This window comes from Antrostomus carolinensis, unplaced genomic scaffold (assembly GCF_000700745.2).
Source record: "Antrostomus carolinensis isolate BGI_N321 unplaced genomic scaffold, ASM70074v2 scaffold491, whole genome shotgun sequence".
Classification (NCBI taxonomy): Eukaryota; Metazoa; Chordata; class Aves; order Caprimulgiformes; family Caprimulgidae; genus Antrostomus; species Antrostomus carolinensis.
The window spans coordinates 1-15,850 of NW_010293219.1; the positions used below are offsets into that span (position 1 = coordinate 1).

At 38.3% G+C, this 15,850-nt stretch overlaps 1 protein-coding gene across 1 annotated transcript; it reads left to right on the forward strand.

Annotated features, from left to right (window-relative positions):
* Positions 1–48: 48 nt before the first annotated feature.
* SUCLA2 (succinate-CoA ligase ADP-forming subunit beta) lies at positions 49–7,954 on the forward strand (the record flags this gene model as incomplete). Its single annotated transcript, XM_010177177.1, has 7 exons — positions 49–177; positions 624–762; positions 2,088–2,249; positions 2,331–2,473; positions 4,946–5,066; positions 5,367–5,455; positions 7,141–7,954. Coding segments are annotated over 7 exons (858 nt in total), but the record flags the coding sequence as incomplete, so codon positions are not given.
* Positions 7,955–15,850: the final 7,896 nt, after the last annotated feature.

Below are 15,850 nucleotides of genomic sequence, written 5' to 3' on the forward strand. Positions count from 1 at the left end.
TTAAATATAAAATTACTTATGCTGTTTTTTTTTTCCTTTTTGTTCCAGGGTCCTGTGCTGATAGGCAGTTCTCAGGGTGGTGTTAATATTGAAGATGTTGCTGCAGAGAATCCTGATGCGATAATTAAGGAACCCATTGATATAGTAGAAGGCATAAAAAAGGAACAAGCTGTTAGGGTAATTGTTAATGTGGAAGAGTACACATTAGTGAGGATGGGAGGGTTGCTTCTAAATTTTGTAAAGTGTGCATGCATTCAACCTGCTGAGTTGTCTTAAACCCTTTTGACATTTTGAAACAGGTTTAACTAGATGTTTAAGTATTTTTAGGTGATAGTCAATGTAAATCCAACTCTGCATGGCAGTGCTTTATCTAGCTTTTGTATAGCTTTGTAAAGGGATATAATAATGACTTTTTACTAGCTCTTTTTTATGATAAGTTCAGTGTTCTGTGTTGAGAGCAGTATTTTCAAACACAAGAGTTAATTTTTCCAGGAAGACAGGAGAGGATCTACATCTACAAATTCAATTGACACTGAAATAATAGCTGAACTGGGACATTCCTAATTTGTAACTAAATCAAACCTGAAACACCACTTAACTGATAACCAATCTTTTACTTTCAGCTTGCCCAAAAAATGGGATTTCCTTCTAATCTGGTGGATGAAGCAGCTGAAAATATGATCAAATTATATAATCTCTTTCTGAAGTATGATGCTACCATGATAGAAATAAATCCTATGGTGGAAGATGCATCAGGAGTTGGTAATGTTTTTTTTTCATATTCTTCATGTAACAGCTTGACACTTTTGTAAATCTAAGTTATTTGCTTTGCACTTCTAAAACTTCAGATGAATACATCAAGAGGACTTAGCATTAACATGGTATGTTGAAAAACAAATTTAATAAAGCATATAAATTTGAGAATCTGAACATAGTAGATATCTGCTCTTAATTGCTGAGTAGGATCTTAAGTTTAAATAGCTTCCTTTTGAATTTTTTATTTAAAAAGAACACATCTTCCACTCTCAAGTGTTTAGGTACCCAGCATAAGGCATTTCTGGAAATCAGGTCTTTCCAAAACTCATGAATTGAAACTTGAACCATCTTGTGTATTCAAAGTTGGTATTGAAAAGGTAGCCAGAATAGTAGCATCTTGTAGAAATATCTTGCTTTTACTACTTAGGCATCAGAATGACTGATTTAGCTTGGTGTATTGAAAGACTATAGATGCTTAAGTGATATCTTGGTGTTTACAAGGTTTTTAGCATATTCAGTTGCAGAATAGTCAGTTAATATTCAATCACGGCCAGTTCTCTCACCAAAAAAAATAATCTGTGGAGTGCATTTGTACTTGAACTTGGGTACAACAGGTTTAAATTTAAACATGAATGTAGTTCCTTCATCAAAGCTTACAATTACAGTTTTTGTTTTTTTTAAATAATATTGTTTAAATGAGCAGTTCGGAGCAGTCTCTCCCGTCTGTTTCTCATGCCTTGTAATTTTCATTTTTGCCTCTCACCACAGATGATATCAAGTCTTACATTTGTACAGACAGAAACTTAGTTCTGATGTAAAGAATACTCAGGTTTTCCACATCATCTGCTATATCAAAGTAAAACTTTTGTGTGTATTTTTCTGACATTTTCTTCCAACTCAGGTGTTTTTTCATTGTGTGAGTGAAGACACACCCACTATATATTTAATCTAAAAGGAGAAAACTTAAGAGGGATTAAAAAACCACCAAAACAGAGACCTTCTGTAGAGATTAATTTTATCATAATTACTGAAGCATAATTTGCCCAGATTTATCAAACAGCTGGTTGTAAGCTTCTTTGGTTTTAGAATGTCTCAAGAAATACAGTTGTCTGCCCTTTCTGTGCTGCTAAAGGGACTTAACTGATTGTGTGGGCAAACTAGGGGGAAATCTTGTATTTACACGTGGTGCTATAAGCGTGTCTTTTCAGCAAAAAGTTTTTGAACTGCATGAGCTATCTGCTAAGTTTGACTTGATGTGCTTTAACATAATCATGTAGCAGTTGAGGTATTATTCTGGTATTAAATGATTTATTTTTTGTTTTTTCTTTCAGTTATGTGTATGGATGCAAAGATAAACTTTGACAGTAATTCAGCCTATCGTCAGAAGAAGATCTTTGATATGCAGGATTGGACACAGGAGGATCAAAGAGACAGGGATGCTGCAAAAGCAGATCTCAACTATATAGGATTAGATGGAAACATAGGCTGCTTAGGTATGTTCTATGTAATGCATTTTAAATGACCTAATGGATGTATAAACTGAATTCCTAAATGTTATCTTTGTTCTCATATAGTCAATGGTGCTGGTTTAGCTATGGCCACAATGGATATAATTAAACTTCACGGCGGAACTCCAGCAAACTTCCTTGATGTTGGTGGTGGTGCCACAGTGCAGCAAGTGACAGAAGCCTTTAAGCTTATTACCTCTGATAAAAAGGTGAGGGAAGAGATGGCATATCAAGGTCCTGCACAGTGGTAAAAGAGGCTATGATTTGAAAAATAATGCTTAGTGCATGTTCTCCAGAAAACATGTTTTTATAAGCATAGAATTAAAAAGAGAAGAAAATGGAGATGGTAACTTAATCTTGGTGCAAATGAAGAAGGCCTGAAAACCTTAAATTTTTTCCCCTTTTTAAAAATAGGTTCTTTGGCTGTGCGCTGAGTAGGCAGCTTTGTGTCCTACCATTGAAGTTACAGCTGTATTTGAATCTTTCCAGAAATCCCTCCACCTGCTGTTTAAACAGAAACTAGAATTCAGATGGTGTTTTGTTGTTGGTTTTATGAGTAATGTAAGATAAAATAATTTTGTAATGGGCTTTAAAGGGCATTAATGTTTTATCCTATTGAAAGTTATCCAAAGTGTTTGAATATTATTTAAAATAATAAATTGGTTGAAACTAGAGGAAGAGCTTTACCATCCCAGAAAGACAATGCAAGGACTGGATTGATGGTTTACATAGAGGTGATTGTCCCAGTGGGAACTCAATGGCAGTTTGAGACTTTTTAAAAAGGGGGAAAAAAAAAAAAAAAAGTTAACTGAAAGAGGTGGGAGCGACTTGCAGAACCTGGTAATGGTACGCTACTTTTGCACCAGAATTTTATGCACCACTTGCTTATCTTTGAAAAAGGTCAGAAACAAATAGTGAGTGATGTTACAGAGGAGCTTAGTCTCTTCCCCATTGGAATTATTTTTGTTAACAAAGGCAGGGTCTGACACACTCTCCAAGAGCATTACAGAATCATAGAATCATTTAGATTGGAAAAGACCTTTAAGATCATCAAGTCCAGCCGTTAAACTAACACCGCCAAGTCCACCTCTAAACCCATGTCCCTAAGTGCCACATCTACACATCCTTTGGTGACTCCACCACTTCCCTGGGCAGTCTGTTCCAATGATTGACAACCTTTTCAGTGAAGAAATTTTTCCTAATATCCAATCTAAACCTCCCCTGGTGCAACCTGAGGTACTTTCATCTTGTCCTGTTGCTTGGGAGAAGAGACTGACACCCTCCTCGCTACAACCTATTTTCAGGTAGTTGTAGAGAGCAATAAAGTGTACCGTCCTCCTTTTCTCCAGGCTAAACAATCCCAGTTCCCTCAGCTGCTCCTCATAAGACTTGTTGTTTCTTCAAGTTCCTTCAGCAAACTGAGGGAAAAATGAGGGACACAAGTACAGAGCACCTGAATTCCAGACAGAAGAGGAGACAAAACAAGGAAGAATCTGGGGGTTGTTGATTTGGGACAAGTTCTTGCAATACCAGTTCTCTGCTGATGCATGGGCAGAGAGTGTTTAACCAAACTTAATGTATCTTTCCTTTTCTGCCTTCCTTCAGCTGCTCACTATTTTATCAGAAAGCAGTGACTGTAGCTGGGATTCCTGGTGCTGCAAGTCAAACAGCAGTAAAGCCCACTGGTGTCATGGACTGCACTCTGACTGGCACTATGGGTTCAGTTCAGGGGTTGTTTGGAACAGCCTTCTGGGGTGCCAGTCTAAGTTACTTCTACCCATTAGTAGCAGGAGCTTATCACACAGATAATGTAGTCTAATTGCAAGATAATGAGAGCCAGGCTACTGTTTATTAACCAGTTGCACATGAATATTTTGTTCTGTTAAGTTTTTTCTGTCCTCCAAGTCTACCTACCCATTTTTCTCCTAGTTTATTCCATCTTTCACCATTGACCACAGTCTCTTTACCCCTCCTTTCCACCACTTAAGTAGGAAAAGACTAGTCTTCCTGAATAAAACATATAAAACATAAGATAGCTTACCTCTAAGCTTTTAAGTAATCTATATAAACAGTGTCTTGTGTACAAGTTTTTGTACATTTTCTGTGTTCTTTAGCATGGCTTCTTCAGTATTTGGAGATGCTAGTGTGGGAGGTACCTGTGCTGGAATAATGTTAGAAATGGAAAGATAAATAGTTGACAAATTAAGTTCTTAAAGGACTTTACTGAAGTTTCATCTGTTTGATTTGGTTGAAGAAAATCAAACAGCTCTCTTTATTAATCATGCTCAGAATATTCTGAACTAATGTACAGTGTGGGCTTTGTACAGAAATGAGTGTGTGGCTTTTCAAGTAGCTACACAGAATACACACTGTGATAAGAGAAATGGCTATTGCCTGCAGCTCATGCTGGATTGAAGGACAATGAGGAGGTCTCCTAGGATAGGCATTTTTGCAATAGGGTTTTGCTGAAGTAACTGTTCTGCTGTATGTGCCTTTATAGAACTGTACTTGTGTTACTGACGTTCTGTAGAACAGAAATGTTCCCTGTCTTTACCCCAGAGTCCCCTTTACACTTGAGGAGGTAATATAGGCAGGAAAAACATACTACAACAACTGAGTGGTGCTTTTATCTGATGTGCCTCTGACCATTTTTAATGTGAATATTGTCACTGATTCTTTAGGTACTGGCTATTCTGGTAAATATTTTTGGTGGCATTATGCGATGTGATGTGATAGCACAAGGCATTGTTATGGCAGTAAAGGATTTGGACCTAAAAATACCTATTGTGGTACGGTTGCAAGGTGAGTGTGCTTCAGTACGTGTTAATTGTTTTTCTGTCCATATTGACAAATTTTCTTGAGCTTATATATTGCATAGCAAGTTGCCTATAAGCTGAAGCCTATGGAAAAATAAGGCAAACAAGGATGGTGAGGATTGGCAAGTCAATAAAAAGAGATTTCCTGCTTTTATAACCACTAAAATTGTCTTCTAGATTTATTCACTAACTTATTTTTAGAACAGGCTTCTTAGAAAATGCAAGGATATTCTGGAAGAGGTAGTCTCCTGTTCAGTAAGAGCTGCATTTTTATCTGTTTCTTAAGGTACACGAGTTGATGATGCCAAAGCTTTAATAACGGCTAGTGGCCTCAAAATCCTTGCATGTGATGACCTGGATGAAGCTGCAAAAATGGTAAGACTGCTGATTATGAATATTGTTTTCAGAACATGGCATCTGTTGCAGAATACTGAAAAGCTGAAACTCTGTTCAATCCACTAAAGGTAGCTTAGGATAAATCACAGCACCAGATGTTACCAGGGCCAGAAGCAAATGTTTTACAAATTAGTAAGTACATATTTTGCAAGGAGAAGAACTATGTAGTCAGAAGCTATTATACCCCAGAAATTTCTGTGTTTGGGACTTTTATTTTTCTTTTTTTCCCTTCCTCTGAAAAGCAGGTTAAAGAATAGATTTAAAAAACCCAACAAAACAGGTAAATGACCAGATCAGTCACTGTCATTGGTAGGGGAATGGCTAAGAGCTTAGCTTTATTAGTTGAAAGAAAATACTTAAATTGAGGTAGCTGAAAAATGCAGTGTAACACTTTCTTTGATAGAGCACTGCATTTCAGTGTGCATGATTAAAAACAAACAAAGCTGATCATCCTGTTGCCTCATAAGGTAATTAGGTATTCAGACAGGTTGTTTGTGATTCTCCCCCCCCCACCCCCCCATGTGTTTTGTTTTGCTTTGTTTCCTGGGGTTGAAGCTCTAGAAGCAGCTGTGGATTGCTTGGAGGAAGAACTTGCTTAGCCTGACAGTGTGGCCCTCTGTTTTAAGGAATAGTATTAAGTCCTACTAGGCTGATCAAGCTTTAATTAGGTAAATGGAAGTATTCCCTGGCAGTACATATGAGTCTTCAAGCTATATTGCATCTACATAATGCATCTAAAGTTCTGCTGAATCATGGAGCCATGCAAATACGAGTTAAAATCACTTTTGTAATCTTAAATTACCTGTAGAAGCATTTTTTGAAAGGTTTAAGTTGGTTTTGTATATTGCCCATAGGTAATTCCTTAAACAGGGCTTATATAAGTTGATCCCATGAGCGGATGAAGATAGGTCAGAGTAATAAGCTGAGCATTTAAAGCAGTGATTATAACCACTGATGTTAAAAGTATTTTTTTTCACCTAAATATTCAACAGATGTCTGTCAATTATTCTAACTAGTATTTTAGGTGCTTTTGAAGTTAGGTAATATAGGCAGGAAAAACATACTACAAATGTGTAGCAACAGTGAAGATGAAAATTTTTGATCTGCAAAATATTAGAGGGCATCTGGTGGAATCTGTATGATGGGGAGAGTTAGTTTTGAATATTCCCCCCCAAAAAAAAAACCAAACCCCAAAACTACTTAGTTATAATATTTGATTCTAAGCAGGTAATAATTCATAAAGGTTTTGAGTTATGCAAGAGAAGCTGAGGCTCCACAAGGTATCAAAATAAGATCCAGAAATGCTTGCAACAAAAACTGAGAGGAGAAATAGCTTCTAGATACCTAAAGTCTCTTGTGAGTGAGTGCCCCAACACCTCCCAAGAAAACAAGGTGGCATATGAAGTTTAAAATTTGTAGCATTTTATCAATATATTTGTTTGTAAATGAGAACCAGACATTGTATTACTGTTTGAGATGTTTTCCAAAAGACTTGACTCATCTTTCATTTGAAGGGGATTAAGAAGCACTGGGCTAAATAATAGTTGGCCCCTTCTTTAAGATCTTACTGATGATTCTCTGGCATTACTTTATTTAAAAAGGTTGGTCCAGCTCACTCAAGTTAGGATTGTTTTGAAATTAACGCTTTATTTTCTGTTTTACAGGTGGTGAAACTTTCTGAAATAGTAAACTTAGCAAAACAAGCTCAGGTGGATGTTAAATTTCAGTTGCCAATTTGATCTGAGAACTGCCACGCCGGAGTCTAACTTGTTCTCTGAAATACTGTGTTCTGTGGGATATTTTTCTTTTTTTTGTGTGGAGGTTTTGATTCTTTGACAGGTGCACAAACTGAAGTACCTGGTCTTTAATGTTACCATTCGGAATGGTCAGAGTTCTTGTAAAAGCGTGTATTGCTGATATTTAGGCCTTCTTAGTTGTTGTTCTCAAGCCTCCAGCTTCTGCTGCAGAATGTCACTTGCAATATACTTCTGCATTGTCCAAAGTAAAGCTTCTGGTTGAAAAATAATTATTCTGAATAAATTCTAAAGTTACTTTACTTGTAAATTTGTATTAGCCTTGGTTAAAAGTAAATATGACTAGATTATCTAGTTGTCCATCTGGAGAAATGTATTGAAACGGTATTTTATATTGGAGACCGTTGTACTTAGCAGTATAATGGACGTGAGCAAACCAATCATTATTTATGAACAGCTGCATCTGAACTTGATCAGAAACATTTTTAGAAGTGCTTCACTGAGGTGGCTGGTAACTCTTCTGGACAATGTGTTTATTCACTACAAAATATACTGTAGCACTTAGATTTTCACGATTTCTGGTCCTTACAAAAAAAGCATCGTGTAGTTTTGTATATGAACAAGCATTTACCAAACTTCAAGGAGATGGAATACATAGAGAATTAAAATGTCTATTGTACATCGCTAATAAAATTGTACATTAATAAAATGTCTCCCAAAGCTTCTACTGTCTCTTTCTTTGTATGTCACCATTTTGATAAATTGCATAAACTCATGGATTAAACCATAATTTAAATTAGCAAGCTAAAAGATTTTTAGGAGTAAATTTACAATAGCACATATGTTATTTTTTTTCCTCCTTGAATTGCATTATGTGATTAGAAACATGTGAACTCACAACGTGTTGAAAAGCTTGGACAGATAGCATACCTACAATGTCTTGCTAGAGTGGCTGTAACTGATCTCTGCACAAACAATTACAGAGGAAAATGTTGCTTTTTTAGGGAAATGTAGCTTCTAGTAAACAAATTGTTGTGGTTTGAAAACCAGGACACAAATCTAGTATTAACCACTCATTTTTGTCACCTGTTGATTTTGGCATTACATAGAACTTGGGACTTGTCTGATGATACATTTACCACTTAGTTTCCAAATGATGTTAAATTACTACTACTATTGGGTTTGGTTTTTTTTTTTTTTTTTGTTTAAAATGCTATTTTCTTGGCTGAGGATAGTATAGTTTTATCAGGAAACAATGAAGGCTTGTCTCTGGTGGGATTTCAAAATGGGAACTCATATAGTCATGAACTAAGGACTTTAAAAGGATTGTATGAAATGTAGAGAAACTTACAGTCAATCATATATGGTTTTGAGTTAGGTAGGGTGATAAATGAAGAAACTTTACACTAGCGTAGTGTATTTCAGAAGTTTTTTGGCAGTACTAAAGAAAACCAGCAGAAATTAAACTCACTGTGAATTTATACTGTATTATTTTCAATCCTAGTTGGTCTCACAACCGATTACTGTGTACTGTCAATCCAGCATGCTAAGTTTGGCTTGTGGGTATGCTTGGAATTGCTTTTCTTCAATGGCTTTGAGTGAATTTGCAGAAATAGAATAGAGTTTGAATAGATTTGTTAAGCACTGAATAATTTAGAGAATATAATTAATTTCTAGCATGTGGGTTTGCTTTTGCCTTTTTTAATTTGCCTTTACATCTGTGTGGAATTATAATGTTTCAGGTTCATAAGGAGTTAATTTAAAAAAGAACCCCAACGTAAACATATCAGCCTAATTCTTTCTAAATCAGAGGGAGGATCAATACAAAAAAAGTGACCTGATGTTGCCAAAAATGAATGGAAATGGTCTTTTAGTAAAGATTTGCTGGCCAGACTGTTTAGAATGTACCAAATCACTCTTAATGCTAAAAAACCAATGTTTAGAGTAGAAGATAGTTGCTTGAAGTTACTTCAGCAATGCTTATGGCTTTGTATTCCAAATACTTCCTAAATGGAAAAAAATAAATTTGCCTTTGGGAACAGTGGTGTGTAAGGGGTTGAGTGTGGTGTCAGAGACAGGGTGGGAGGAGCGTGAACAGTATGGACTGTGACCAGGATGGCATATATAGGTGGTAGGCATGCCCCTTTCCAAAGATGGGGGTCTGGAAACATTATTTCTTGTTATTTCACTTGATGAACATACAAAATTAGTGATTGACTGATTGGTGTTAAGGATCTTGAAACTAAGTAGGGCTTTGGAGATTGCTTTAATTAACAAGATAATAGACTGCCGTAGGACCTTTTAATTATGTGTATGTTTTAATCGTTCTTCAGACTGTTTTGCCTAAATCAAAGTATGTTGCAGCTAAGGAATGTTAATCCATTTGGTGTGTAGTTGATAATTTAAAGGCCCGAAGCTGATGTAGGAACTATCACAGAATCACAGAATGTCAGGGATTGGAAGGGACCTCGAAAGATCATCTAGTCCAATCCCCTGCTGGAGCAGGAACCTAAATGAGATCACACAGGAAGGCGTCCAGGCGGGTCTTGAATGTCTCCAGAGAAGGAGACTCCACAACCTCCCTGGGCAGCCTGTTCCAGTGCTCTGTCACCCTCACTGTAAAGAAGTTCCTTCTGAAATTTAAGCGGAACCTCCTGTGTTCCAGCTCACACCCATTGCTCCTTGTCCTACCACTGGACATCACTGAGAAGAGCCTGGCTCCATCCTCCTGACATTTGCTCTTTACATATTTATAAACATTAATGAGGTCACCCCTCAGTCTCCTCTTCTCCAAGCTAAAGAGACCCAGCTCCCTCAGCCTTTCCTCATCAGGGAGATGCTCCACTCCCTTAATCATCTTGGTGGCTCTGTGCTGGACTCTCTCAAGCAGTTCCCTGTCCTTCTTGAACTGTGGGGCCCAGAACTGGACACAGTATTCCTACACAATTTGTATCTCCTTATAAAACAACTTCCTTACTCATACTGTGTTGCAATATTAATAGTAACCAGAGATGTGTAAGAATGGAAGCTTACTAAAATTAGTCTATACAAGCAAAATTTCTGACCAAGTAAGCAAAACATGAAAAATGTGTAAACAACTTACAGATAAGAACTTCAAAGGAGCAGGAATTTTAATGGCAGTTTGTATTGGATGACTTGCTGCCTTTTGGTGGGGTTTTTGTCAAAGCAGAGTTTTTTAACTTCTTTGAGATATCGTAAAAGCAGATGCCTTTTTTATAAGAATTGTGTAGCTGCTACCAACCTTGGAATTCAGAAATTAGCTGTTCTCATATTCCACAGCTACCTTAAGTGTTGGACTTGTGGCATGTTGTGACCAGTGTGCTGGAGGACAGCTCTGGTGGACATTAAGGGTAAATCTTATTCCAGAAGTATTCAAAAAGATTGTGTCTCATATTTTAAATTTTTTAATGTGTTATCTAGTGAACAGTTTCTGTTTAGTATATTAAACCACTTTCTACTGTGATACTTCAGTGAAATAATTGACCTTCATGGAAAAAACAGACAATAGGATTCTAAGTAATATTAATATAGTTGGTGGACATATTCAGATTTGGTTAAAACAATTCTTATGCTAGAATTCCAGTGTTAAACAATTTGAAAGAAAAGTAAAAAATGAAGCACTGAAGGAGCCGAGGAAAAAAGCTGATTTCAAATTACTAATAGGTCTGATATATTTCATATAGGGAAGGCCTGTATAGTAACCTCTTGAAGAACTCCCTGCAGCAAGTAGATAAACACTTAACTTCAAGTAGCTAGCTAGCTTCTTACCTTGTGCAGATAAGAGAGTAACCCTGGATTTAATGAAGGCTTTGTTGCAAGCTAATAGTACTATTTAAAAAAATATTTAAATTTTAAATATCAGGCTGATAAGAACAAAAGAGAAGGTCCACGTAGGATGTGCATCAAGCAATAGCTCAGCTTTGAGCTGTGCAGGGGACTGTAGGCAGGAGGTAGTGAATTTGCCACTGTTTTCTAGGAGAGAACCCATGGCTCAATGTACCAATGCTTATTTAATAAACATGAATTTGATATGTTTCTTTTCTGGTTTAAGTAAAGGTGGCCTGTCCACCTATGTCAAATTTGGTGGTAATCCTAATTAGGAAAAGGTGACGTGTGTTTGAGTCCACATTTGTCCCAATATACTATCATTATTGTCCGAAAGGAACCATACCCAGATCATTCCCTTCTGACTGGCTTGTGGCTGTCGTGAGGTGGTTAGTTTGACCACTGATGATCTGATAAAAAACATGTATAGTAACAATAGTTCAACATTAGCTAACAACATATCTGTACATACAGTGAACAATGAATGGAATTTTGTTTTGTTTCTGGTTTGTTTGGTTGGGGTTTTTTTTGGGGGGGAGGAGGTTCTTTTTTATAGTCTAACAACAGTTCTGCTTTTACTAGCAAATATATGTACAATTTGTTCGTGGTGTAAAGACATGATGTCAGTCTGCCTGATTAACCTCTTTGCCTGACAGAGACTATCACCACAGGTGGTATCTTTGATAACTGCTATATCCCAGTCATGGGAAGCTGCAGTGTAAGAAAACTTCTGTGCTAGCCAGTGTTTTGTGAAAGATGTGGTGTAAGGTTTTCATCTTGTGAGAGGAGGTAAGGAAGAGAAGAAAGTGCAGCTCAACCTCCCCGGTGAACAGAGACTGGGGTCAAGGGAAAGGATGAGGCATAAACTGTCTGTTCTTCCCAGTTACCTGCCAGTCAGCTGGAATATTAAGTGCCTGAGGAAGCAAGGAGGGTTGAGTTTATTACTAGATTTAGTTTGAAGCCTTGCTGTTCCAGGCAGCCTGGATAGACATCAGCAGCCTTGGTGTGTACATACTCCAAAACTTTTAATATGAACTGTAAATAGCACTGAAATGCAGTTATGGCTGTCCTACGTGACAGGGACTGACTGCGTAGGCCAGGTAAAATGTTCACCTAGCAGAGGATGCCTGGGAAAGGTATTGGTTCTGGATAAGCAGTAATGATGACTCACAAATATACTCTCCCAGTCAGCAGCAATTTGGAGTTTGGAGTATTGTGAGTTGAGTTAGACAACGGAGGCAAAACTGCTCAAAACCGGCAGTGGCTGTGCCCTGGAATTCCTAGACCGCAGGTGAGCTTTAGCGCTTCAGGTGCATTTATCTTTGAGGTGAATAGCTGAAACACCCTGCAAACTAAATTAGGTTGGTTTTTGGAGTTTTTTTTTAGTCAATTGAAATAATTAGTTTTGTAAGATGGTATGTCATAATTAAGAAATCCTTAAAATGTAATGAAAGATTTTCTTCAAGTGTGTGTTGAAGTGCAAGAAACCTAATGAAGGGCTTATACACACAAGTGTTCAACTGCTTGGTTTGTGGTTTTTTTTCCCTCTTCCATTTACAGCCAGTGACAACGTACTCCTGTATGCAGGGAATGATGAGGCAGTCGGGTGTGTTTTCCCATGAAGAACAGGGAACAGAGGAGTAAAGTCACTCAGGTATGGTGGATGATATGAGGCCAGTAAACGTTTATTCTCACAAAAATAAAATTTAAAAGACAGACCTTACTGAGAATTGATTTATTGACAAAGTGGTGGTTGGTTGTTTGTTTTTTTTTTTTGTTTTGTTTTGTTTTCTTAACCTGACTCCAAATTTCATGTGTCAAAACACAAGAAACTCTACAGATGTCTACAGAGACAGAATGAATGGGGTGTGAGCGATAGATACACAGCGATGGGAATAGTTTATTCCTAATACAAAGTTGTGGTCTTTTGTGTCTGCAGGGCAGATAATTTCTGGAATGCTGTCTTTGGTTTCACTAGCAGTAATTAGCTCCTTGCTTCTAAGAAAACAGAAATTCAAAGTGCAAGAGGAGAGCCTGAGGTCCTGGGTATTAGACTCTCCACAACTAGTAATTCAGTTTCCTTAAGGGAAATTCAGTGAGTCCCCTCCACCCCTCACTTTCTTCTGAATGTGTATAATGCTCTGGACTAAAATGATCTTGTTTGGTCTCCATCTGCGCTGAAGCTGAAAAACACTGTGAGGAGCCTTATCTGTGTTCCTCTTGCCTACAGTGCCTGTCTGCTGCTGTAGCTTCTGCTGCTTGAAATCTTTGCCAGTCTGTCTTTTCCTTCACAACGATGACTGATTTCTGCAAATGTCAAGGGGCAATGTGTGGAGGAAAATGAGAAGGGATCTGAATGGGTAGAGCCTGAATAAAAGACTTCACTGCAAATAACATGAAACTACTGTTTGTATTTGCTTTACACTTCTCCCAGATTCGGAGAGAGAGAGCATGCCAGCAGTTTTATATGTATGTATATATATGTCCATGTGTTTTATGTGTATGTGTGTCTATGTATGTGTATGTATAAACTTCTTGAGAGTGTGATTAATATATATGAATTTGGGAACAGTGTTTATCAGTTGACTGCATTACAAAGTACACTATATTAGTGGTAGGTGTTATCATTATTCCTGGCCCATTAAATAGAAAAGATGTTTTGGCTGGGGGAAAGAGCCCGTATTGCCTCTTGTTTTGAGCATCACCTAGGAGAGAGAGGTGGTGTGCTGTTGTTGCACTATGCATCTCTCCACTACTGATAACTTTGTTCTCCATTTAAGTGCTGCTCACAGAACATCTGGGTCAGCAGAGCTGTCGGTAGCTTTGGGAGCGAGCTGTGCACTCAGCACTTGGGAATTTCAGGTTGTAGAGAGAATGGAGTTGTGTTCCTTGGAAAACAACACCATACCTGAGGGACAAAACCAGGACTTGGGGGTTCTCGGTCCTATGAGCTAGCAGTAAGAGAACTCTTCCCTCTTATTTTTCAATGCTTTTGACCTTTCCTGCACTAGGCAACATCAAATCTTTTCACAAAAAAGAACTATACCAGGTATTGGATGTGAGCTGGTCTTGTGACTCAGCTGGGTCTGCTCACTGTGGCTGAGCAGGTGGACAGCATTCACGGTCCTTACAAAGCTGGCTGATGATGGAAAACCCAAAGCTGCTTCCTGGCCAGCCATCGTCAGCAGCAATTTTTAGTCTCCACTAGCTGCTTTTCCCTTTTCTCTGAACTAATTAGCTGACTTGTTCAGGGGAATAGCAAGTATGTTCCTCATGTTTTCCTTATATTCACTTTTAATTTGCTGTGATCCCAAAGGTCAGCATACTGCAGTGTTCCTATTTATGATCCTAAACAGCTTGCAGTGTTGTTCTTACACTAGTAGGGACAATAAAAAAAAGAAGAAAAGAAGCTAAATCTAGTGAAACTTGCAGCTGTGGGTTACTGGATGGTGCCCTCATTGCTGTCACAAAACTAATGTATCCTTCACCATCCTGGTCTCCCTGGTATGTGCTCAACCTGTCATTGCCATGGCAGGTCTATTGCAGTTTGGAGCAGCCCCATGACTGGTGTCTGTGGTGATCAGACATGATTACCTCTGACACCTGCCATTTCCTTTCCTCCAAAAGCAATTGCAGCCATGACCTCTTATCAGACAGAGTCCTTGAAACACAAAATCACTTGGAGCAAATCCATTTCAAAGAAAATTGATTTAAAGCAGCTCCTGTCCTTGGTGTTCTTGGAAGGAAACTAGTGCCAGTACAGCACAGCTCTCTGTCAGACACTCTCCCTGAAAGCTTGATACTACCCTTCTTTAAAAAAGGAAAACAAGAAAAACCTTTCTGTCACCTCTCCTCCCAAGAAAAAAACCCCAGACTTTTTAACCACGTATTACTATATTCTGGTGTCAGTTCCTTGCATCTAGAGCAGCTGAGCTGCCTGTTCTGTGTGGTTAAAGCTGACTACTCTCCTTTACTTTTCCTTTTCCTTTGACTTCTCCACTGCTTCTTGGCAACTTGCCTATACACATCTACTGTGTCACTTTGCTGATTGATTGTTTTTCCCCACAGCTGTCTGTCAAGCAATGCTTTCATGTACCGAGACTAGTACAAGTAATGCCATAATCCCACTTTTCTAACCAGCGCATCATTTTCTGCTTAGGGAATACTTGTATACATATCCTTAGGTAGTACCTAATTTATTGTTGTCTTATGCAAAGGGTTTTTAAATCTGAAATTCCTGTTATCAAGATGTACTGGGCTTGGATGAAGTTAACTTTCTCAAGAGCAGCCCATATAGTGCTGTGCTTTGGATTTGTGATTAAAAGAGCATTGATAACACACCGATGTTTTGACAATTGCTGGGCAGTGGTTGCACAGTGTCGAGGCTCTCTCCATTTCTCACTCTGCATCCCCCAGTGAGTAGGCTGGGGGTGAGCAAGAGGTTGGGAGGAGACACACTGGGACAGCTGGCCCCAGCTAACCAAAGGGATATTCCATGCCATATGACTTTGTGCTTAGCAATAACACCGGGGGTTTTGTCTTCCAAGCTGACTGTCACTGCAAGATTGTCTGGGCATCAGTCTGCTCATGGGAGGTGATGAGTGACTGTCTTTGCATCACTGATTAAACTGTCTCTATGTTGACCCATGAGTCTTCTCGTTTTTGGTCTTCCTGCTGGGGAGGGGGACAGTAAGTGAGTGGCTCTATGGATACTTGTATAGTTGTGGAAGGGTCCTGCTTGAAATTTATTGCTCTACCCATCAGAAACACTCTT